Raw genomic sequence first — 26457 nt, forward strand, 5'->3', positions numbered from 1 at the left:
CGTTTGAAAGTCCTACTAGGCTCTTCCTCCCCTTACCAGTCTCTGGCTTCCACTCCCATCATGTCTCCCCCAGCCCCCAATAGGCCCACAGCTTACCTCTCACTTCATTTAGGCCGTTGCCCAAAGGAGAGTCCTTTCCTGACCCGTAACTAAACTAGCAGCCACCTCAGCACTCAGTCTCCCCTCCCCTGTTCTGTTTTTCTTCGCACACTGTGTCACTACTGATATTACATTGATTGACCCCAGTCCTCACTCCCTCTTAACTAGTGCACGCTAGAATGGAAGCTTTATGAAACTGTGTAGGTTTTTTTCATTGCTAAATCCCCAGTTGCTGGAATAGTGACTGGCCCATGGTGGAAACTGTGAATTTTATTAAAGGAGTGAATAGCTCCTGTATCCATCCCTTTGCCCATCTCTCATTGCAGCTTTCATTCAGGACCCTGTTACCTCTTACCTGGACTACTACTCAGCTTTCCTACCTGACTTTGACCTCTAGTATCACTGCCTTCATTTTTTTTTTTCCCATTGTGTTACACTACCAGTAATCTTTTTGACACCAAACTGGTCGTTTCAGTCCTGTAAAATTCTTCAGTGGTCCTCTTTTTTTCGTATAGAATAAAATATAAACTCATTTACATAGCATGTGAACTATTTATTTATAATAAGACTTCCACCTAGCTGTCCAATGCCATCCCTACCCAACTGCTCCTCACACTTTATATTGGACGGCCTGAAGTTTCTAAATATGCTGTGGTTTCTTGCTTCCATGCCTTTCCATATGCTGCAACATTTTTCAGGATTAACAATACTCTCGACCCCTTATGCTCCAGCTTGTTGATCTAGCAAACTGAGAGTTGGCTCAAACTCTCTTTGGGTCTTCTTTGTGAAGCATCCCGTGTTTCTCAGTCCTAGGGCGGTTTTGCACAGTGATTATGAATTTTGGAGTCAGAAAGGCCTTGTGTTCAAATCTCATTCTATCATTGTGATGTCTAAGACAATGCCTGTGACGTGCCTGGAACATCCTAGGTGCCCAGTAATTGTTAGCTCCTATTCTTAGGGGTCCTTCCTATGGTCCCATTGCATTTTGTACATATCTCCAAGGATAGCAATTGCTTTTAGTTCACTAGGCCATAAGCTCCTAGGGTAGTTACTCCAGCACGCAAAGAATCATCTGGAGACAGTGTTAAAACAGATTCCTAGGCCCACCTCTAAGGATTCTAATGTGGGTCTAGGGTGGGACCCATGAATTTACATTTCTACCAGGCTTTCAGGTGATTATGATGCTTCTGGTTCAAAGACCACACTTTGAGTAGCAGTGTCCTAATGGATATGAACCAAGCCTTTTCCCCTTGGTTACTGTCATAGTAGGTGCTCAAAAAAGTGTCTGTTGAATGGATTGTGAGGGAAAGGATAAAAGGGGGTTGGCAAAAATCTGTAAATCAACAGATGGAATAGCTTAGAATATTGATTTCTGTGATTAATTGACTTTATACAAAATATTTGAATGAAAGATTGGTTTTGGTAGAGCGTGAACTTTTAAAGAATAAATGTATGTAAATAAGGCTAGTAGCTTTTGTTAGTGACCCATACTTTTCTTTTGAAGAGTCTAAGACTAAGACCCTGTGCAGAAAATGCTACGCTTCCTCTTTTTTTTTAAGCTATCCTTTGACCAACTGTAGATTTAGAAGTAGGCAAGGGGCAGGTAAGGAGAAAATAGGAAGTTTTCAGGAGGATGGAAGAGAGGCAGGCAATTGAAGATGGTCCATTCTAGTGAAAGAGGAATACATAGTTCTTGAATGCATAGTTCAATACACATTTATTTACACTCTCTTTTGACCCTACAATGTAAGAAGTGATGAGATGCTACAAACTGGATGGTGATAAATAAAACAAGTTATGTAGAACAAGGTGACTGGTTGCGTCCAGGCCTCTCATCTCTATGTTCATGTCATCCCTCTAAGCACGTTTTAGGCTTCAGTCACAATTACATTGCACTGTATAATTTGCAAAATACTTTTACCTATATAAAATCAGGCTGCCTTCAACTGCAAGTAAGAATATCCAAAACAAGAAGGAAGTGTCTGGGCTCACATACCCAGAGGCTGGAAGGATGTTAAGTTTCAGGGTTACTGAGTCCAGTTACTCAGACCCTGTTTTCCTGCATTCTTCTGGCTCTGCCAACTTCCCATCCTCCATGTGTTTGCTTTATCCTCAGCCTGATACCAAGTTTTGGATCTCATATCCACACACAGCAACATCCAGAAGAAGATGGGGTCTCAGAAGTCTTCAGCCAACCTTGTCTTGGGTCTCCTGGGGCCGAGTTAAGTCACAAGCCAAGCCTACACCAGTCTTTGGCAGAGAAGGTAGGATCATCCTCAGATAAAGCTCCCCTGGACTCAGCTTCCTGGAAGCACATGGTTGTGTGAGGGAGGGGTGGATTCTGGAATCTAATCCAGGTTCCATCAGGATGGGGGGAGCGGAGAATGGATATTGAGTAGGCAGCCAATAAGACCCATTACATACAGTATCTCAGTTGCTCTTCAACAATCACAGGGGGAAGGAAAGTAGGCCAGGCTTCTTCATTTTACGGATGAGAACACAAGGCTCAGATGGTCCCAAACCTTTAGTTCCCATCTCCCTTAGTTTCTCAGTAATTTTTTTGTGGTGCCCCTAGGCCAAAAGAAATATATAACCATTCCATTTATGTATATCAGGTCCCAACAACTTAAGTATTTATGTCCTAACAACTTACTAGCTATTTGAAAAATATAATACACATATAAATTGAAGACATATTTTTATTTTTATTTCATTCTTAACCACAATTACTAATGGATCATATGCACCCGCTGGACACTGCACTGGACAAGGCTTTCTCATGCCTTGGAATCAAATTGGACACCACTACTCTCATTTTCTGTTCCACATTGATTTTCATACAATACTTGCTTTTTATCATGTCTGTGGAAGTCCCAGCCTCACAAAAATATGAAATCATTGAAAGGATTGTAGTGCAATCTTATGTTGAAAGTGTGAACTACTTCACCAGTGGTTCATGTGGTGTCTGACAGCTGTTGAGTTTCACTCTGTTTACTGTCTTCACATTTTTAAATATCCTGAGATACCCATGTGAGTTCACTGTGGTGTACGGGGGCACCTTGGCACACAGTTTTGGAAACACCAGTTTAAGTGATTTGCACAGGGAAATACAACTAGGAAGAGGTAGAACCAGAATTTAAACTTCAATATTCTAACCTAAAGTCTTGCTCTGTAACCAATTTTAGGGGCCTTTCTAAAGATCATGTTTCCCCTGCTTCTCAGACTTTTCATTTGAACTCAGGGTCCAACAAGGCAAATAAAACCCACTCCAAGTCTTTAAAACAGAGCAAATTTAATATAGAGAATTACACCGGTGATACAAGAGCTGAGAAGCCCAGAAGATAGTGAGGCAACCCAGATATGAGCAACAACATGAAGCCAGGACCACTCCCATGGCTGCAGGGATGATGGAAAAGATAGTATTATCAGGACCCAGAAGCCAAGGTTGCCTGGCAGAAGCTGGACTCACAGTGGAGATGCAGCCACTGCCAGAGATGTTTCAGAAAGGAGAGAGAGTGTATATGTGTCGGGGAAAGGAATGCTCTGATTTCTTCCCTTCTCCCACCCCTAGTCTCCCCACCAGTGCCTCCCATTGGCCAAATCTACCTAGTAACCAGAAAGCAAGAGAACCTGGGAAATGTAGTCTCTTCTGATACAGAGCAGCAGAGGAGGAGCAGAGGATGGCTCAGAGCAAACAGGCAGTTGACTGGCAGTACTAATGTAGTGTATATACTTCATTCATTCAAGAATTCCTTTAGCAAATATTTATTGAGGAACTACTAGGTGCCAGGTATCATTCTAGTTGCTGGGGATACCACAATGAGTAAAACAGACCTAATCATGGCTCTGAAGGGGATCAGAGACTAGTTAACATAGGAGAAACAGAATAAACACAGACCCATCTAATTTAAAGCGTGTTAAGTGCAATGAAGGCAAATATAACAGTGCTATGAGACAGCTAGTGATTTAAAGGAAGGGTGCAACCGCCCACCATTTTAAGTCTAGTTAATTGACTCTTGAGGTGCGTGTGTAGACAGCTTGTGTTCAGGCAACTTGTTCTGGGCCGGCCCCGTGGCCCAGTGGTTAAGTTCACATGCTCTGCTTCAGTGGCCCAGGGTTTCGCCCATTTGGATCCTGGGCACGGACGTGGCACCACTCATCATGCCATGCTGAGGCGGCATCCCACATGCCACAACTAGAAGGACTCACAACTAAAAACTATACAACTACATACTGGGGGGATTTGGGGAGAAAAAGCAGAAAAAGAAAAAAAAGAAGATTGGCAAGAGTTGTTAGCTCAGGTGCCAATCTTTAAAACAAAACAAAACAAAAAACACTTGTCCTTACAGAATATTTGTATCTAGAAAAAAGTTTATAGAAAGATATCAACTCATTCATGTTTTAACTTAATACCTGCATAATAGGGTTTTATTGTTCCAAAGCTGGCTGTGTGATCATGTGGAATAGTGGGTGTGTGTAAGAGAGAGACAGAGAGACAGAGAAGGAGAGAGGGAGAGTGAGAGTGAGAACTGCACAAAGGAAGATTCCTTAGGAAAAACATTCTAAGGAACCAGAGGGCTTACAGCAGCTAATCTCTGTTGTGCTGCCCAGGCCCCACCCCCCTTCCCTCTCATCATAACTTGTGATCTTAGAGCCATGAAAGAATTTGAGCCCCTCCCCCAGCCTGATCATCTCTGTTGGCTGCTCAGCCAGGCTCTATGTCAAATCCAGCTTGAGGCACAAACCCGAGGGCCACCCGGGTGGCGGTGGGCTTGCAGGCAGGTTCCTCACCCAGTGGCCATGGGTGGCAACAGTGGGCAGCCTGGCGTTCCCACCTATAAGTCCCTAGCTGAGGATGGCCCCTTTGGCTCCGTGGAGCTGCCCAAAAGATCCACGGGCAGGCTCGTCATGCACAGCATGGCCATGTTCGGCCGGGAATTTTGCTACGCGGTGGAGGCGGCCTACGTGACCCCAGTCCTGCTCAGCGTGGGCCTGCCCAAGCGTCTGTACAGCGTGGTGTGGCTGCTCAGTCCCGTCCTGGGATTCCTGCTGCAACCTGTGGTGGGATCGGCCAGCGACCACTGCCGGGCCAGGTGGGGCCGGCGGAGACCCTACATTCTGGCCCTGAGCGTCATAATGCTCCTGGGTATGGCTCTGTACCTCAACGGGGACGCTGTCATATCAGGTCAGTGGACTGCATGAGGTGGGCAGGCGGGGAAAAGGGTCCCATCATGTAACTCCATAGAAGGAGAGTGCGAATTTCTTTATGTGACTTTGAACTTGGTTTGAACAGATTCTCTCTCCTAGGTTACAATGAACTTCAGCTTTGGAATGACTCAAATTCTGAGACTGGGGAGCCTTTACTTTTAGAAACATCAGCATGCATTGCTTTTTTATTCTGAGGATTTTAAGATAGGATGAAATTTTTATCTCTTTTATCAAATTAAATATTTTTACCTATTTATCAATTGTGGTGTTTTTTGAGCTCATTATGCTTTCTTTATTCAGTACTTTGTCAAATTAACCAGCTGCCAAATGGCTCCATAAATATTTACAATAAATTACCTGTGTGTCTAAATCAGAGTTAATTCTGTTGATAGGTTTATGTAGAGCCTTTTAATGGGTTAGGCATCAATGGGGTGTCAACCTGTCATCTCAAGGGGACATTTTTGCATTGCAAATTCTGGGCAAAAACAAACCTGATAGTGAGCACTTTTTCTAGTCATTAATCAGCCACCAATTAATTGGTAATAGGTGGTAGTAGATAAAAAGTTACATCAAAAAAGGGATTGTTAAACTTAAAAATAGCACACATTTTTAGATCATTAGCTCTCAGGCTAGCAGAATGGATGATAATGAGGCAGGATAATCAGTTATCATTTGTATATATTGAAAAGAGGGCATTAATACATAAATGTAGGCTATTTCTGGAAGAATTCACAAAAAACCTGATAAGAATAGTGGCTTCTAGGAAGGGGTACTAAAAGACTGGAAGTGAAAAATGGAGAGTAGGCTTATTTTTCACTTATTTTTATACTATAATCTTAAAACATGTGCACATATTACGCTTTATTCTTAAGTGAAACTGAAAGCAAGGGAAAACTTTTTTTTCTCCAATAGGAGATTGGGTGAATGAGTTGTGGCACATCCATAGAATGAGAATTATTTGTTAAAATTGTGAAGTCGTTCTTCCTTAATTGGAACGCAAAGAAATGAAGAGAGTTGGTTATAAATGAGCAGGGACAACATGATCCCACTATCAGTGTGCCTCAAAGCGTGGTCCTCTGACCTGCAGCACTGGCGTCACTGGGAGCTGTTAGAGATGCAAATCCCCAGGTCCCACTTCAGACCTAGTGAGGAATCACGGGAGAATCTTGGAGAATCATAGGAGACGGAGCCCAACAGTCTGTTTTAACAAATCGTGCAAGTGATGGTTAAGCATGCTAAAGTTTGCGAAGCACTGCATTGGGGCGCAAAAATCCACCCCTATCTGGATATGTGCAGGTGCGTGAAGGGATGTCTGAAGGATGACCATCACTGGGGCTGGGACTTGAAGCATTTCCCTCAGCTTTTCTGCTTCGTTGGAATGGTTTCCAATAAGCATGCATAAGTTTTTAAGTGGCTTTTTAAAAAAGAGAGAGATGATTCACATACCATAAAAATCACCATTTAAAACTCAGTGCTTTTTAGTTTATTCTCAAGGTTGGTCAACCATCACCGCTATCTAATTCCACGACATTTTCATCACACCAAAAAGAAACCCAGTGACTGTGAGTAGTCACTCCTCACTTCCTCCTCCTCGCCAGCCCTAGGTAACCGCTCAATCAACTTTCTGTCTCTCTAGATTTGCCTTTTCTGGACATTCACAGGCGTAATTTTTAAAACCTGAAAATATAATGAAGCTATTTTTATTTGGAAAAACAAAGCAAAATGAAAGCAAAGGGAGAGAGCTTGATGACAGGAAGTTTTGGTGGAAATAAAAAACGTGGGTCATTCTAAACCAGGATTGATGTGAGGTATGTTTATTTCTGTTTTAGCTTTGATTGCTGACCGAAGGAAGAAGCTGACCTGGGCCATAACCATCACCATGATAGGTGTGGTTCTCTTTGATTTTGCTGCTGACTTCATTGATGGGCCCATCAAAGCCTACTTATTTGATGTCTGCTCCCATCAGGACAAGGAGAGGGGCCTCCACCACCACGCTCTCTTCACAGGTAGGGAATATTCCGGAAAGTCTCTCCTTTAGCTCCCCAGACAGGGAGGTTCTTACACTGAAGCCATCCAGTGTCTCTGCATGTCAAAGTTTTTGAATGAATGGATCAGCTGATGGAATGCTCTCATCACGCGGGCTCAGTCTCCCAGTGCATTTCTCTAAATAAAGTCAACTTGTGACCAGGCTGAAGGGTTTTGCAAAGGAAGTTTACGTAAGAGCTTTCTGAAGAACTATTTGTGGAGACATTTGCAAGTGAAATGAAAAGAGGCATGGTGTACTTTTGGGGTGATTTTTTCTTTTTAAATCAGCAATGTGTTTTTTTTAAGACAGCAATGTAGCATCGGTATTATTTAGGAGCTTGTTAAAAATGCAGTTCCATTGGGCCGGCCCAGTGGCGCAGTGGTTAAGTGCATACGTGTTGCTTCGGTGGCCCCAGGGTTCACCAGCCTGGATCCTGGGTACAGACGTGGCACCGCTTGGCAAGCCATGCTGCGGCAGGCATCCCACATATAAAATAGAGGAAGATGGGCACGGATGTGAGCTCAGGGCCAGTCGTCCTCAGCAAAAAGAGGACGATTGGCAGCAGATGTTAGCTCAGGGCTAATCTTCCTCAAAAAAAAAAAAATGCAGTTCTGTGGGCCCCTCCTCCAGTTATTTTAATTCAGTGGGTTGAGAGTGGGGCCCAGGAATTTGTATTTTTAATAAGTACCCCGCATGATTCTGTGGCAAGAACCACATTGAAAAAGAGAAATCGAAACAAACCAAGCAAGTGAAAAAACCCACGTGCCTTAGAGCTTTCTTAGTTATATCAACAGTTGACATTTCCTGAACTTCCTGGTTTGAAAAAAGCCATGCCAGAAGGACGATGAGGGGTTCTCTTCACCTTTTGGGGCTGTTGCCAGCCTCCTTTGGTTGCCGTTGGGTGAGCCACTTAGAGCAATGCTGCTAGTGTTCAACATGCATTTATAGGGCACCAGTTAGGACTGTTCCAGGACTGTGGGGTTATATGTGGGGCTACTGAGTGATCCTGGCCCTTGAGGATTTTTATATCTAGTTGGGGGCACTCGATCAGTCCACCTTATTTGGTTGTCTTCATAGTCCAGTCAATGTACTTATTTTGCGCTTTGATTTACGATATTCTGTCTCCTCCCAAGGCCAGGTAGGTCTCATGAGAAGCAGGATCTCCAGTTTTGTGGTTAATACCTCCATAGCCAAGAGCAGCGCCTACATACGGAGGCTGCTGGGGCAGTCCCTGTTGTTTGAGCAAATATTTGGTGAATGCTGAGTAATGGTGAACATGGAAAGAATGGGGCTGCCCAGCAGAGAGAAGTTCCTCCTCGCTTTAGAAAAGGTGGAGGAGCAGGAGACCAGTCCATCTGTCACTGGCCCCTGACCACCCTGTTTACAGGTAGAAGGTCTCAGAATAGAGATTCAAACTGCATTCTCCTATCTTAGATCCCCTAATTCCTTCTGCTGTATCATAATTTGCTGCAGTTAATTACGCAAGGTCATGGGAGACTTTTTGGCTTATAAACATGATACGTTGAGAGTTTTGCTTTGGGCAATGTGGCCACTCCCACACTTAAAAGCTTATACACCCCCCCCCCAGCTTAATTAAGTCAGTGTTAGTTTTGGCTGAATGATCTCTGATTTGCTGCCTGTGAGATTAGAAGATTGAACTCTGTATTTTGGAAACTTTTCCAAGGCTAACAGGTGATAGCATTTCTAATGCTAAACAGGGGCCCGCCCCATGGCTGAGTGGTTAAAATTCCACATGCTCTACTTTGGTGGCCTGGGTTCACAGGTTCAGATCCTGGGCGCAGACCTACTCTACTGATCAGCCATGCTGTGGAGCCATGCTCTAGGGTTTGAGAAAATACTTGGAGGTTTTCTATTGATGTTAGCATAAGATTTGGTCCCACCAAACACATATAAATTTGATATTACCTTGATTCAGGCTATATCTCGTCTGAGTTTTAGTACTTATTCCTTTACTGTTTATCCAGTCTATAATTTCTTCCTATTTCAACTGATCCAACACACAGCTTCCAAATTCATATTCTTAAAAGACATCTGTGACCAGGGCAGTCTCCTGCTCAATGACCTGCAGTGGCTCCCCATTTGCCTATTGGATGAAGAACAAATTTCTAGACAGGGTTCAAAGCTCCCCACAGTCTGTTCCCATCCTACTTTTTGTTGTTGTTTTTGTTTTTTTTGTGAAGAAGATTCACTCTGAGCTAACATCTGCTGCCAATCCTCCTCTTTTTTTTGGCTGAGGAAGACTGGCCCTGAGCTAATGTCTGTGCCCATCTTCCTCTATTTTGTATGTGGGATGCCTCCACAGCATGGCTGATGAGTAGAGTAGGTCTGCGCCCAGGATCTGAACCTGTGAACCCAGGCCACCAAAGTAGAGCACGTGGAATTTTAACCACTCAGCCATGGGGCCGGCCCCTGTTTCCATCTACTCTTCGTTTTACTTCCCATCACTCCCTGCACACTCTCTGTGCTCTGGACAATCTCCCAACATGTTCTTAGGGGCAGAGGCCAGGCCTGTTTTACTCACTGCGTCTGTCGGACCTCCTGCACTGCCTGGCACATCACAGGTGCTCAAAATAAATATTAATGGAACAAACGAAGGAGGCTGCCCTTTCCTTCGCAGCTTCTGGGTGTTTACTCACACTGGAACTCCCTTCCCGCTTTCTGCCTGTGGAAATCAAAGCAACTTGGACACTTTCACCCACTTCCAAGGGAGAAGGCTACTCTCTTCTAAATTTCAGGCAAACAATTAATTTCTACGTTGGTCAGGGACTCCATCCACAAAATAACCAAAGCACAAAAGTTTATCAAGTGGACGAACATAAAGATGTCAATGAGGCGGGGAACTCCAGCAGGAAGAGATGGTGGAGGTTGGAGCTCACCACATGCCTGCCTGAATTTCACTCCTGTTGGGGCCTGTGGGGTCTGTTCAGGCTGCTGTAACAGAAACCACAGACCAGGTGGCTCAGACAACAGAAATCATGTCCTCACAGTTCTGGAGACTGGAAGTCCAAGATCTAGGTGCCTGCAGGGTTGGTTTCTTAGCTCGCAGCTGGCCACCTTCTTGCTGTGTCCTCACATGGTCTTTCTTCTATGTGTATCCACTCCTATCGTCTCTCTCTTCTTCTTTTTTTTTTTTTTTTGAGGAAGATTAGCCCTGAGCTAGCTAGTGCCAATCCTCCAAGCCTCATCTTTTTGCTGAGGAAGACTGGCCCTGAGCTAAGATCCATGCCCATTTCCTCTACTTTATCTGTGGGACGCCTACCACAGCATGGCTTTTGCCAAGCGGTGCCATGTCTGCACCCAGGATCCAAACTGATGAACCCTGGGCCGCTGAGAAGCGGAACGTGCGCACTTTGCTGTGCCACCGGGCCAGCCCCTGTCTCTCTCTTCTTATAAGGACACCAATTCTATTGGACTAGGCCCCACTCTATGCCCTCATTAACCTTAATTACCTCCTTAAAGGCCCTATCTCTAAATAAGTCACAATGGGGCTTAGGGCTTCAACATATCGGTTTAGGGAGGGACATGATTCAGTCCATAATTGGGCCCTTTCACTTTTTTTTTTTTTGAGGAAGATTAGCCCTGAGCTAACATCTGTTGCCAATCATCCTCTTTTTACTGAGGAAGACTGGCCCTGAGCTAACATCCCTGCCCATCTTCCTCTGTTCTACGTGGGACGCCTGCCACAGCATGGCTTAACAAGTAGTGCATAAGTCTGCACCCGGGATCCAAACCAGCTGACCCCGGGCCGCCAGAGTGGAGTGTGTAAACGTAACCACTGCGCCGCCGGGCTGGCCCCATTGTTCCCTTTCACTTTTACCCTGTGCCCCTTGAGCCCAGCTCCTGAAGGTTGAGACAGGTGAGATACGGTGAGAGTATATCCACTTTTCTCTGTTTTCCCTCCTCCCTCAGGTCCCTTTCCTTTTCCTTCTTAGCATATTGGAGATATTCTAGAATTTTCAAATAAACAGCAAAAACACGAAAGTTCTTTTTATGTTCATAAGAACAGCGGAAGAGAGCCAGCAAGTTGTTTCCTCTCCCAGAAAAAAAAAACAACTGAAAACATCTTCCTCTAATAAAATAGAGTGAAGGCTTACTTTGTTTAAGGCTTAGATTCTGAAGTCCCCACCTAAGTGATAATCACTGAGAGTCCACGTGATTTGTAGACATCTCTCTGCTCACCCATAAAAGATGACATGCCTTGTTTTGTGTGTACAGCCTTGCATAGTGATGGATACATATAAATCTATGTGCAGGGTCATCTCCAGTGTTTACTCCTGGATATGGGCTCAATGAAGGGAATAGCAGATAGGATCACCCGTGCTATTTAAAATGTTGTTCTTGTCTTTCTTGCTCACTCTCTCCCTCTTCTCAAACTGTGAATAGTTGAATTCTGTCGAGTTAAATGTGGATGTGTGACCCCACCATAGCGTCCTTGCTCTTAATGAAGACCACATTAAAAGATGGGGTGAAAAACAACAAGCAGTGTGTTATCACTCCACCCTGTCTTTGCATACCTGCCAGACCTCCTGAATTTACACGTACTTGGCGGAGAGATGACTAGGGCATTCCACTTGAAACAAGCATTTGATGATGAAGGCGTGTTCTGTGTCATGCCCATTTTGATTTCCGTCAACAGCAAGATATTGTTCACCCAAGGAGTCCAATCATCTGAGTAAATTGAAATTCTTTTATTTATTTCAGAGCTGTAGTCCAGGCCCAGCAATTTCAAATTCTTTGCAAATAAGTGTCAAAGGGTTCATTGCCAAAATATTTCCCAGCGTATTTCTGACTTTCCTTTTTTTTTAGAGAATAGACTCTACTGCCTCCTAGGGGGATATTTTATCCTCCAGCTTCTTCCATCTCTTGTGTTTAAAGGTTACTCTACCTGCCCTCCATCCCTGGGGTATGTGGTAGCCACGGGGTGTTTGGTGGATCCACCCACATCCTCTCACCCCGTGCCTTCACCTTTGGGTGCTCCTGGCGCTGTGGAACCCACGATCTTTGGTAGGAAATTCCTCCTTTGTGTTGAAAAGCTTCTAACGGAGCATATTTCTGCTAAATGGAACCCAAGGCCTTGCTATCCTTAGCAGTGGGCTCTCCCCCGCAGCAGGAGGCTGGAGTGAGGCATGACAGGAAAGGCCATACTGCTTCAAATCCTGCCTCCTCTTCTTAACTACCTCATGGTCTTAGTATTTCTGAACATTTGTTTTCTCACAAGGTTGTGAATCTTTACAGGATGTCAGTTATTAATATCCTGGCAAATGTTCCCAGGCCCAGAGCAAGAGACCATTTAAAAGGATTCAACACCAAATCTTCATAGTTACTTGATTTCCTCCATCCCCACAGGGCTTGCCAAAGATTTATTTGTAATGATTTAATGAGGAACTTGCCCCTTGTACATCTTTGGAAGAAGAGTGGGTGACTTGTTAGACTCAGCCTCTTTTAACTTTTGTTTTCTCAAAACTTCAAAGTATGCATAAAAATGCTAATGTAACACATGCTCTGATTAGAAATCATTAAGAACTAAGAAGAGTCTTAAAAATGAGATTTAGACATGGGCTACTTTGACCAAACCTTTTACACAAGTGGAAAGAACCTGCATTTCATGTTAGAGTCGATTGTAACCTTTTCTCCTTCATGAATAACTGCTGTGTGCGTGGTTTTCTTTCATCAGCTGGGTTCCCTTTGAAGTTTCCACCCCTGGTGAACTTTCGTGTCTCCTCATCTGGGCAGCTTGGAAAGGATGTGGCCAGAGCAGAAACCAAGGATACAGGAATTTCAGCTATGTGGCTGCCATGGATGACAGAGGGCCAAACAGTTAACATCTCCAAACTGCCATTTCTTTTCCATTCAAGCGTGATCAACATGCCTCTCAAAGGATCTCAAAGGCAGGTTAGAGAGGGGGCATCTGAGGGGATTTTTCCCTCGCTCTGTCCTCTGCTTGAAAGCTGTTTCCCTAGATACCAAAACATCTTGGTCTGCTTCTTTACTTTGTGACAATCTCTGTTACAAAGCCCCTCCTCAGTGATGTGTTCATCACTGCCTGAGGATAGAGTATCTATTCGTTCCTTTGTTGCTTCTTTCTGCCTCTCTAACCAACATATAAGCTCCCTGAGGGCAGGAACATTATCTTTCCTTTTTGTTGCTGTATCCCCAGTGCTTTGAATAGTTCCTGGAATATGCTCAAGAAATATTGGTGGGACGAATATTCTATTTTAACATCCTCATTTTGCCTATGAGGAAGCCATGATGCTAAGAGGAATGTGACTAACCCAAGGTCCCACAGCTGGGGAATGGTAGACTAGGCTGGGGCAAAAACCAACCAACCTTTCAGCCAACCAACCAACCGACCAACCAGCCAGCCAAAGACATGGTTCATGTTTTTGTGTGGATTCCCGTAAAAGCTGAGCCCCAGAGAAAGTTTGTATGCAGACAGTTTATTTAGGAAAGGATTCCAGAGACCAAGAGAGAGGAAATGGCGGAGTGGAACAGGCCAGTACAAGAAGCATTACAGAGCTGACCTTTGCTCTAGGTGGCTGCCCTCCATCTTGCCAGGGCCTTCTGAGGAGCCTAATGAAGTGCATCTCAGAACTCTCCATCTGGAGGATCAAGAGGGGGGATTAATCCACCGACTCCCATCTCCACTGGCCAACGGGGGATCCCAGGGTTGTTAACGTCACTGTGTGAGCGCTGAACCCCACCTGGTGGACTCGCTCAGGCAAGTCTCTGTCTGGATGCACCTGAGCAAAGATGGCCAAAACTGGCTTAGAACTGGTCAGCTCAGCAGCTGCTGGCAAAGAGATGGGGCCACTGAGAGGACCTGCAGTGTCACCAAGGGCTGTCCGACTCAGTTCATGACTTCTAGTCCTGAGCCTTTTCACTCTAATGCAGGTGCTCGGTGCTACTTGGTCACAATTAGGAGGAGTTAAACATTTTGTAAAGTACATTGAGAATCGTTTACATTATAGTGAAACGAACTGTTGCAACTCGGAGCTAAAGATATTTGTTCTGTCAACTTAAAGCAACTCAAGGTAGTCACAAATGGCTCCAAAACTAGGCCAACAAATGACTAGATCTTGTAGTCATTTCTAAGCCTTAAGAAAAAAAAAGGTCAGATTTAATGTGTCGTGTCAGAAAATGAGAAGTTTCAAGAATCTTATCTGAACTAAGGTAGCACTAGTCATTCGTATATTCAAATGGAGAAACTTGCTTTTGGAAAAATGATGGGATAATTAAAGTGAATGCTTTTGTCTGAACCATTGTTGCCTTAGACACAGTAGCACATGTTAGCAGCTTTCAGCAGCAACACAAATTGTGGTCTGAGTGCATTTGCCCTCTCTGGCAAGCACACACCCCAATTCTCAGCATCTCTTTGTTTAATTAAAGAGAAGGATATGATTTCAGCATTGCTTTCCTGCAAATTTTCTAGCCTGCAGCATAGCTAAAGCTCATCATAGAAAATGCTGGTTGAATCTTTTGTCTGAACAGGTGTGGATCCCAAACCCCAAACTTAAATTAATGTAATTGCTTCTGTGTTGAGCCCCATTACCACAGCATGATGGAAACTTAGTCTCAGTCAGTTTGGGATGTGCTACCTCTTTCCGCCAGGGTGACATCCAAGTTCTGGGGGCTTAGAGTGCAAGAGCTTGGGGGAGGGAGGATCTGGGTTTGAGTGGCCTCTAGTCACACTGGCATTTACTAGGATGTCCATCATCCTACCGCATATCATTGGTCAGGCTGAACTGGTCACAGTTGAATTCTCTCTCATTTTCGTCCACAAAGCCCCATTCAGAACCATAGGATTCTTGGGGACCCTATGCCACTCTGCTCTTCCCATATGATGCCAGTGTGAGTTGAACTCCACAGCTGCAAACTTTCTGTGCTTTGGTTTCCTTGTCTCCAAAATAGAGATAAAAATATAGTTGATCCTCATTATTCACGGATTCTGTATTTGCGAATTCACCTACTCACCAAAATTTCTTTGTAACACCAAAATCAATACCTGCAGCTCATTTGCAATCATTTGTGGACATGTGCGGGGGAGGAAGGGTGGCGGCAGTGGGGGCATTTGAGTTACCCAATATACTCACTCCCCGCTGTGGTAGATCAAGGTGACACTCTGCCTTCTTCTTCTTGTGGTTCTCAACTGCAAACGTGTCCTTTTTGTTGTACATTGAGGTCCAATTTTTTTTGCATTTTTATTCTTTTTTGATGATTTCACTGTTTAAAGTGGCCCCAAATGGACTGCTGAAGTGCTGTCTAGGGTCCATAAGTGCAAAAATGTTGTGTTGTGACTTATGGAGAAAATATGTGTATTAAATAAGCTTTGTTCAGGTATAAGTTATAGCGCTGCTGGCCGTGGCTTCACTGTTAATAAATCAACAGTGTATATTAAATAAAGTATCTTTAAACAGAAACACACGTAAGGTTATGTGTTGATCAATTGATGGAAATGTGACTAGAGGCTTCCAGGAATTAACTCTGTCTTTCCCCTCAGAGCGGTAGTTTACTATTCATGGATTCAGTGTTTGTGGAGACTTTCCAGAACATAACTACCACTACTAATAAGAATCGACTGTCGTACCTTCTTGAAACGGTTATTGTGAGGATTGGATGAGTCAATATATGTCAAGCATTAGTAGAACATAGCTCGACATGGCTCATCTATCAAGAACCACTGCACGGCCATTTCTTCTTCGAGGTCTTATTGCCCTACTGGCATCTGCCCAGGAAATGAGACATTGGTCCCTTCTGCTGTTGGATCCCCCAAGCCATCTGCTGGAGGTTCTGCTCCCCACCTCCCACCCTCCAACCCTGGCTGGGCCCAAAGAACAAGGAACAAAACCACCTCTTAGGGATTCACCAATATATGTGCACCCATCACACATGCTCTGCCTAGTCTGGGAAACTTGGCTCTTAAATCATATTTTCTACCGAATCTATCTTCTATGCCTTTGGAGCCTAAGGGCTTTTGACACTCAGAAGCAAGGAGACACATTCTTGTTTCTCTGCTTTCCACTTTCATGTCCTTCCCCTAAAGCGATGCAAAATCTTGGCTCAGCTTGAATATGAAGGAAGGGCCCAAGGGACAAGGAAAGACCAGGGGCAGTGGTGGGCAGATGGAAACAGTGGTCAATACTTGAAACATCTCACCGTCTTTTAAGAGACAAGTTGCCTTGTAAATCTAAAGAAATGTCTGGTCTCCTTGTGTCTTATCTCTTTGACCGGAGCATATGTGTAATTTTGACTGATTTTCCTTGTACTCTCAGCCTCCAAGAGGGCAGGTCACATCTGTCTTGTTAGTTGTTGTGTCCCCCGTGCCTAGCACAGTTCTTGGTGAGAGTAGGTGCTCCATCAGTGTCTACCGATAAACAAATGGGGTCAAGGACACACACACACACACACACATTCATACATACCCAGTAACTGGTACTTATGTTAACTCTCCAGGGTTCAGTGTGTATGTATTTGGCGTAGGTAGGGACCTCATCTGACATTTCATTGCTATTTTTTCAACACACAAAAAAGAGTCAGAATTACTCTCTCATGAACTTCATGGGAACATGGGGGATCTTTAATGTGTCCTCCTACTGAGGTGAAGCAGCCAGTGGCACAGTGTTAGCTTTCTTGACTTGAGCTATTCCACCATTGGTGTTGAGATTGTTGAGCCATGCCTCTGAAGCAGAGAGGAACAGGCACACGGTAGGTGCAGAGTTTGACGCATATAGACTCTTTAGATTCTTTCTTCCTGAAACTCCCCTAATTTCCCATTTTATCTATTATAGTTGTGAACTGAAGAAAAAAATAATACATGTTTCTATATACTTGGACTTCTTCCAGGATGAACCATTGTTCAAGTTGTGTCATTAATTATGAAAGATAGCATCTGTCTCCCAAGCCATTCATTCTCATGAGGTTGGCTCTGGTCTGACTTTGACAACATGGCCCGGCTCTGTAAAGAAGGAGCCAGGTGGACCACTTGTGGGCCCTTCTTTGTAAAGGCTTGTTATCTAATATGGCAGCAGATGGCCTTTGGATGCTCCAGCTTATGATTTGGCCAATAGCCTGGTGATTGATTCCAGGATTCTCAATGAGGTTGATGTTGGCAGTAGAGATAAATGCAGTCTGGTTGTAGACGTGGGAGTTGGTGTTAGCCTTTGTTGCAGCTAAGATGACTAGGCTTTATTTAGGAGACTATCTTTGAAGATAAAATCCTTAGCTTAAGCCGAGGAAGCAAAAAGGGAAGCATTTAATGAAGTCCTACAGCCCTCTACTGGCCCTTATCATATCTGAAGGTGTGAATAGATGAAATGTTTCCATCCAGAGTTTCAATGTGGTATCTCTTAGAAGAATTTCCCTAAATGGCTCACTATTCCTTCAGGGCATGTTCTATTGTAATTTTTAGCTAATCTCATAGTAGCTTTGGGACAAACAAAACAATTTTGTCTGTTTTGGTCTTTTTCCTCCCTCCCTAAGAGAAGAGAGTATTGGAAATTCTCTAAGTTACTTGTAGCATGCGTTAAGGTTTTACTTAACTGATTAATGATGGAACTGATGGGGAAGACGTAGATTAACCTTCTATAAGGCAGTAAAACTATAACTCTTCTGTAATAGTTTTGGGTTAATTTCTCTACCAGACTACAATAACATATTACAAATTATAGAACCCTATTAATGTCTGCAGATTAACCTTAATTTTACAGGACTGCACATCGCCGTGCTTTATCAGACGTGGATTGTTGGTCAATATCCTGTGACAACAAAGCCCCATTCCCCAAGAATGTCAGATGAGAGTAACGCAGGTTGATTGGAAACCGCTCTATCACCTGGCTACTCAAAAAGTGATATTTGGACTAGCAGCATTGGTGTCACTGGGGAGCTTGAAAGGAATGCAGAATCTCAGGCCCCACCCTAGATGTCCAGAATCAGAACCTGTGCTATAGAGATCGAATGTTCATATCCCTCCAAAATGCAGATGTTGAGAATCTAATGCCCAATGTGGTGGTATTAGGAGGTGGGGCCTGGAGGAGATGATTCAATGGAATCAATGCTCTTATAAATGGGGCCCTAGAAAGCTCCCTTTCCTCTTTGGCCATTGTTATGCTGAGAAGATGGCCGTCAATGAAGAAGCAGGTCCTCACCAGGCTCCAGATCAGCCAGTGCCATGATCTTGAACTTCTCAGCCTCCAAAACCATGAGAAATAAATGTTTGTTGTTTATAAGCTGCCAAGTTTATGGTATTTTTGTTATAGCAGCCTGAATGGACTAAGAAAATGTGCACTTTAACGAGACATCCATATAATTCGTGTGCGCATTGAAGTTTAGGAAGCACTGCTTTGCAATGATATTTTAAAAATCAAGCACTTAGAATTTTCACTCTTTCCGGTTTGAGATAAATTTTTCTTCTGTAGTACTTGCCACACACCACACTAGATGAGTGGTAAGCCCAGGTCTCGGGCCTCAGAAAGAGTCCTAGATCCTAATCACTGGGCCTAAAACGACGAAGTCCTTTCAACCAACTCCAGGCAGCTCGTCACCCTCAATGCGGTAGTTGTCTTCTCCTGCTTCTGGGTGAGGCTTTGGAATTAGGTTTTCTGTAGGAAACCAGCAGGGTTTCCTCGTTTTGGGCCCTGGTTCTGCCAATGTATGTGCTGGTGCTTTTCATGTATTGTCATGTTAACCCTCAGGAAACTCAGATGAGGAAGCGTCACCACCCCCAGTTCTCAGAGAAGTGCCCAAGATCACATGACTGGAAAGCACATGGATGGGAATCAAAATCAGGCAAAATTCCAGCCGCCTTCTTTCCATGCTGTCTCCTGTCACCTAATCACTGTAGCCCGTGGCTGTCTAGTCTAATTCAACTAGACACGCTCCAAACATCCTTCTACCTCTGAAAATTTTTGGATTCATTGATATGTTCATTGCTAATTAAGAGGAATCCTATAAAATTATTAATAACCAACATCATCTTGATATCATTAACTAAGCACCAGCAATAAATACACTCTTCAGGACTCCTCTGTATTCTTCGTGTATCTCACTTTAGTTCTAACTTATCATTTGTTACAGTTTTTTGAAAGTAGCTGTTGACTCATCTGCTTCTCCCACTTGGAATTGCCTTCTGGAGAGGAGGGGATGGTGTGCTATGTCTTATGTAGATTTATATTGCCAGAAGCTGGTAGAGTCCTTTACACATGTTTAGTACGCAATAAATATTTATCGAAGTACGCCAAACCAGTCAACATAAAACTGGACTAGGAAACCCTCCAATTATAGGACTCAATTGATATACCATAAACCCATCATTATATGAATATCTATGTATTTATATTCATAAAATAAAACCACCATTCCATTGCACAGTGGAGGATTTATTTCACGTATCAATTCCTTCAAATGGACAGGGGTCTTCTGTTCTATGTTTTTTCTGCTCAGTGAAACAATAAGTTTGAAGGAAAGTGGCATAAATGATAAGAGAATTAAATGGCAGTATGACAACCATTGATCTGGTTACAAAGGATAAATAGTTTCAAAAAAAGGTTGCATAAGTTTGTCATAGGGTAAATTTAGGTCAGGAGTTCTCAGCTGGGGCCTAGTTTGCTCCCGAGGGGACGTTAGGCAATGTCTGAGACATTTTTGGTTGCCATAACTGCTGGTGGGGATGGAGAGGTTCTTCCTGGCATTTAGTGGGAAGAGGCCAGAAATGCTGCTAGACATCCTACAATGCACAGAACAGATCTCCAGGACAGAGAATGATCCAGCCCAAAATGTCAGTAGTGCCAAGATCGAGAAACCCCGATTTAGATGGACCCCCGGATAGTGCTAGACCTATAGTGTGTTCTTATTGGTTGATTGCTTGGCTCAGCACATGGCCTCTGACACCCTCAGCATCTCCACAACTGCATAAAGAGAGTCATTGTCTAATGGAGATCCAGAGGCACCACAAGCCCCAGAACTGCCCTCTAAATCAGCGACAGAATGTAGCTGCCTCAAGGACATCCCCTTCCTCTCAGATCCTAGGACCCACCCTCCATGACAAGCCACCATATCTGCCATTTACCTGTTCATCTATACACCCATCACCTGTAACTGGACCTTATATTTTTGTTGGCACAGAAGGTGTGTTTTACTTCATTGCACCCCATTGGCCACCATTTCCCATAATTCTGCCTTCCAATGCTTTGGCACTCATGGCAGGATAATTTTATTTACTTTTGGGTTCAATGGTTAAACAGTTGTTCATCTGTAAATATCTTCTATGGTAAATTGCAACTAACCAGGAGGTGAAGTGACGAGAATCGCCCATTCTGCATAAATTAGGATTCATGGTACTTGGCATTCAGATTTGTGACCCTGGGGTCAGGGTTCATGTAAGTTTAGGTATTTAGGGTTAGAGAGAGAGAATTCCGTGAGTTCTCTTTTCTTCCTTGATTCTCTGGTTTGTGAGGATGTTGTCTTTATGTGGGAAATAAAATGGAGACTTCATTCACACAAGCAAAACAAAAACAGAAACAAGCTGTTGTGTCTGGGTGAATATTTGTGTTTGATGAGGCGTGATGGAGGCTAACATGTAAATGTATGTGACAGGAGTGTCAGCCTTACACAAGCTCGTGACTTAGGTAGAATATGTGTTTGGCATCCATCTCCTTACTTCTCCAGACCTTCTCCCACCCCATGGTCTGGCCCCTTCAGCCTGGTACTCTCAGAAGTCACTGATGCCCGCCACCAGGAGGAACATCTGAGGAGCACTTACTCCTTTGGTGCTGAGTAGTGAAATGTCTTGTCCATACCAAGAGCACTTGCATTTTAACTCAGGAACCCCAAAGAATGAATCACCAATAATAAGATTTCAAACATTAGGCCATTAGGGTGGGATCGATTTTGAGGAGTCCTTCCTCAGTGTCCCTCAAGTCATACTGTCTTTAAGCAAAAGTAGGTAAAACAAACACCAGAAAGACTTCAGATCAGAGTCCTGTGAGATAATAAGAATGTTTTTAAAAATTCATGTTTAAATTTTTGCTCTTATTTTTTTCCTGTGGCTATCAACTAGAAACAAGCACCTTTAGCTTCTAACAAAGGAAAGAAGACAGGTTCCAAGGCTGTTTGATCTTTGCAAACTTTTGTCATCCTAGGAAACTTATTAATAGATAAATGACAAAACGCATCATTGTATTTTGTTGCATTCAGAAATTGGTTTTCTTTATGGTCAGGAATTTTAGTTCTAAAGGTGTGTAAAGAGTACAGTTTAGCACGGCCACAGGACTTCTGATGGTGGCAATATTTACTAAGCATTTACCGTGTATCTGGCACTGTTCCGTTTTCCAGTCATGACCCTACTTGTAGGTTACTCTTTTGTCATCATCCCCATATTATGAGTGACGAAGTCCAAGGTCACAGCACGTACATGCCAGAGCCGGGTCTTGAACCCATGCTTCCTGGCTGCAGGTTTCTTAGCCTCTTGCTGTGTGTTACCTCTCCAGTCAAAACCAGGCGCCTCTGCTGTCCTCAGGGAGCTTTCCCACTGACGGGATGGGCCTGCACATGATGAAAGGGAGAGAGTCCTTCTAAATATGCTAATGCAGCTCTTTCTTACTTTTCAGGTCTCGGAGGTGCCCTGGGCTACATTTTGGGCGCCATTGACTGGGCGCATCTGAAACTGGGAAGAATGCTGGGCACAGAATTCCAGGTCATGTTCTTCTTCTCCGCCTTGATGCTTACTTTGTGTGTTGTTATTCATCTGTGCAGTATTCCTGAAGCCCCACTTAGAGATGTTGCAAAGGATATTCCCCCCCAGCAAGACTCCCAAGACCCTCTCTTGTCATCAGACAGAATGTATGAGTATGGGTCTATCGAGAAAGTTAAAAACGGTTATATAAACCCAGAGATGGTGCTGCAGGGAGAGAAAACAAAAAATACCCAACAGGTAAAGATGCAAATTCTTTTTTCTTTACTTGGGAAAAATATTCTTGTTCTTACCCTTTCTTCTTATTATTATTTGTCGTCGTCTTTTTTATTATCCTTTGTCTTTGTTTTGTTTGCTTATTTGATGTGTGGAGTTTTGTGAAGTCTAAGTGAATCCTCAAATCCCCAGTAGCTATTATCCCTTGGAATTAAAACTTTGCACCCAAAAGGAAACATGTATGTCTTTTCCTCTGGTTCTCTTGTCTCTTACTCTTTTCAGGGCATTGAACCAGGGAAGATGAAGCCAGTTGGAAAATGTTAGACCATAAGAGAAGCCTGGAACCATCCTCAGGCCACAAGAAATATCTTCACTTCTTAGATTAGTATTACAAATTTGTTCCTCCAAATGACAGCATCCTCGGTTTGGATAAACTAAGAGGTTATTGGGATGAAGCCTTCATTTTATCTTGATCACACAGCAAATAGAGAAAATGTGAGAATCTACATCTCCGGAGGCCAGGCTAGACCACCTTTCCCTGCACCAGGCTGCCTCAGGAGAGCACCCAACCCCCTGCCCATCCCAGTTAGCCTGGATCTGCCTTGTCGTACAGTTCTGCAAGGCAACCCATGCCATCATTAAAAGATGTGTGTGTTTTTGAAGATTTATTTGACATAATATTCAGATAAAACACGCAGACACATACAAAATGATCTCCTTTTTGGGCAAAGCTACACATATACAGGGAAAAAAAGAAAGGATATATATCCCAATGTTAGTTGAAGTTATTTTCTCTGGGTGATGGGGTAACAAGTGTTTTAATTTTCTTTTCAAAACCCTTCAGTATATCCAACATTTCTATGATGGGCAAGTATTACTTTGAAAATAAAGAAAAAATAATGTCATGGTTTAAGGAACAAAACAAGGCAGGGTTCTACTACAGGTAAGTAGACATTACCCTGAGAGATTATCCCGGCCTCTTTGCCCCATTGATAGATTATGACTTCCTGCCAAAGAGTTACCCAACAGAGGCTGTTTCACTCCATTCGCAACTCATGTTGTGAGGAGCATATGAAATCAAGTGTGTAGAAGTCTTATGGAAGGCCTAAAACCCTCCACACTCATAAGAAAATAAATGCATCAAATACAATTAACTTTCTAGTATGTGCCACATACATACACACTATAGGCTGTGAATGATTTTATTTGATTTAAAAACAAAATAAAACAACTTGAGAATAAAAAATAGAGTAACATATCTTAGGCTCAAAGCCAAGCAACTAGCTCTTCTATTCCAAATGTGCTTCTGGGGAGCGTCCCGCTGAGCAATGGGAGTCTACCCGACATCAGGGCCGGGACGCTGGCCGTCATTGCTTGTCAAAGTCATTACTTTCCAAAATGAAGGTGGTTGCACAATTTGAGAACTGGAAATTTTTTTTTTTAATGGCAAGAAACCTGAATTATTTCAGGGTTCAAACCAGATCCCACAAAATCCATCTGCAGTTTCTCACATCACCATTGCTCAGTTCAACCTTTCAGTAGGCTCCTTTTGAGTGTACTTTTGCAAAGTTCTCTTCCCTCCCAATGGCTCTGTGCCTTTTCACTTATGAATCCATCACCACCCAATCTCCAGTTGATGAAGGCACACAATACATGCAGTAAAACTCCCGGAGGCTCTGAACCAACAAGAGGCCTTTACCAAGGGAATTGATGAGTCAGGGAATAAGATGCCAGCTGAATTTTCATTCTGAGTTAAAATACCCAAAGGGGCTTTGGATATTTACATTCTCAGCTTTTACAGAAATACTGGGCACAATATGAAAGCTCATATTTATTTTTGGTTGAAAGGAAAAATTAGGTTAACAATAAAAGCAGGGTGAAAATTATGTATAAGGCAGCATAAATTAATATTTGGAATGAGGCTGAACTCTTGCTGGCCAGATTAACTTTTTAAAATTTTGCATTTTTGGAAAGAAGGGAAGAAAAGTGAAGATAAATCATTTAGTCTCAGGCGTGAAAATCAGGCTGTTGTTTCTCCATCTGTACCTTTCGCTGCTTCTTCCTGTGGTTGAGTAAAAAGTAATAATTCTACATTGAGTTTCTGTTACAGTCGCCATTTATTTTGACAGGTACCATATTTTACATGCAGAAAACAGTTATTTTTCCCAACTCCAAGGGAATGTCTATACTTTTTAATACTGAGATTAAGTAAAAGAAAACTGGTTCAGTCGTGGTCAGTAGGTTGAATACTACAAAACTGATGAATTAAAAAATCAACTTACACCACAAACCTACAATGAGTAAATATAATTTTACACAATAAAGAAGTAAAAAGCATAATTATGTAAGGTTAAGAATTTTAAAATAATATACTGTTATAGTTAAAAAAGAAAAGCTCAGGAGACTGTCTTGTAAATGAACCAGCCAGGATTCAATTTCATTATGTCAAGATTCAGAATAAATAAAAATCTGACAAGAAAGACCTGTTAACCAGCCATGTTGATGTTTACAGTCTCAGTGTCTTCAAGGCAGCCGACTGCTTAATATTTCCAAGGTTTCTTTCTTCTCTTATACGACAAGGTGTTAAAGGTTGTTTCATTCTTTGTATTTCAAAACAGTGTCTCAATAGTTCAAAACTTCTCATTCTCTCAAGGCTCCTGATACCAAAAAGTTGTAGCCTCCAGTTTTAACATAATTTAAGCCTAAATTAAAAAATTTGGGGCACATGTGCTCATTTTGTGTGTGTGTGTGTATGAGGGGGTGTGTGTGTGTGTGTGTGCGTGTGTTCTAAGTGTTCTCAATTCTGACTCAACATAGAGCTCATTTACATGTGTTGGCTGGTGGCAGGATCCAAGGAAATAAACTAGAAGGAGGTACCTGGCCAAGAGCAGAGAGCTGATTGGCTCTCTGTATTTGTTTTCTATTGCTACATAACACATCACCACAAATTTAGCAGCTTAAAACCACATCCATTCATTATCTCATAGTTCTATAGGTCAGAAGTCTGGATGGGCTCAGCTGGGTTCTCTGCTCAGGGTCTCACAAGGCTGAAATCAAAGTGTCAATGGAGGTACATTCTCATCTGGAGGCTCAACCGGGGAAGAATCTGCTTCTGAGCTCATTCAGGTAGAATCTAGTTCCTTACAATTGTAGGACTGAGGTCTCTGTTTTCTTGCTGGCTGTTGGCCAGGAGTCACTCTCATCTCCTAGAGGCCACTCTCAGTTCCTTTCCACATGGCCCCCTCCACCTTCAAAGCCAGCAATCCTTGTGTTTTGAAACTCTTTGACTTCCCCTTCTACTCTCAGCAGGAGAAAACTCTCTGCTTTTTAAAGGGCTCATGTGATTTGATTAGGGTTACCCAGATAATCTCCCTTTTGATTTAACTCAAAGTCAACTGATTTGTAACCTTAATTATATCTGCAAAATTCCTTTGCTGTATAACATAATATAATCATGAGGTAACACCAGGGGATGGAGATCATGGAGCCATCTCAGAATTCAGCCTACCACACTTTGAGTCAAGAAATCTAAGAATTATAATCATCTGAGGGCTAGCTTAGATCTGTGAGCTTTGTCCTCATGCAGTGGTTCTGTCTTTCAAAGATAGGACGCTAAATGTCTCTTACATCTTGGCCCAAAGAAATCTCCCTTTCCAGTCCCTTCACCCTTAGGTCCCCAAAGCCCCATTATGGGCCTGAAACTGCTAAGTATCCACACTTAACAGAACACCTCCTATGAGACATCTTCATGGAAACCGTGGTGCCATGCCCACAAAGTGTGACCCTGTGTGATGATCGACTGACAGATACGTAACATGGCTGTGTGCTCTGTCTCCCACAGCTAGTTTGCATGTCTGCTCTGAAGGTCACACCTGTCTCATGTTTTATTCCAGACTCGGAGGACAATGACCATGAAGTCACTGCTGAGGGCACTGGTGAGTATGCCTCCCCACTACCGCTACCTTTGCATCAGCCACCTCCTTGGATGGACCGCCTTCCTGTCCAACATGCTCTTCTTCACAGATTTCATGGGCCAGGTAATGAACATGTCTTTGCACACACACAATCATTGACTTGCACATCAATCCCTCATTCAGCACCTGTCAAGTTTCTACTGGGCTGACCTCTAGGATGGGCACGGTAAAAATGTAGAAAGGAGTACCTTCAAGGAGCTGGCTTACAGACAGTTTCTAGAGGCAAGTCA

At 43.2% G+C, this 26457-nt stretch overlaps 1 protein-coding gene across 2 annotated transcripts in view; it reads left to right on the plus strand.

The window, feature by feature from the left end:
- The first annotated feature begins 3701 nt into the window (after positions 1-3701).
- Positions 3702-26457, plus strand: part of SLC45A2 (solute carrier family 45 member 2) — a 30134-nt gene continuing 7378 nt past the window's right edge. The window contains exons 1-4 of one of the 2 annotated variants that reach the window (XM_008511859.2): positions 3702-5284; positions 7137-7313; positions 21955-22277; positions 26147-26290. In XM_008511859.2, coding sequence (XP_008510081.2) covers positions 4756-5284; positions 7137-7313; positions 21955-22277; positions 26147-26290 — 1173 coding nt within the window. In that variant the 5' untranslated portion in view covers positions 3702-4755. The remainder of the gene's footprint in view (positions 5285-7136; positions 7314-21954; positions 22278-26146; positions 26291-26457) is intronic. The other variant, XM_008511865.2, reaches the window with a different exon arrangement.

This window comes from Equus przewalskii, chromosome 20 (genome assembly GCF_037783145.1).
Source record: "Equus przewalskii isolate Varuska chromosome 20, EquPr2, whole genome shotgun sequence".
Taxonomy (NCBI): domain Eukaryota; kingdom Metazoa; phylum Chordata; class Mammalia; order Perissodactyla; family Equidae; genus Equus; species Equus przewalskii.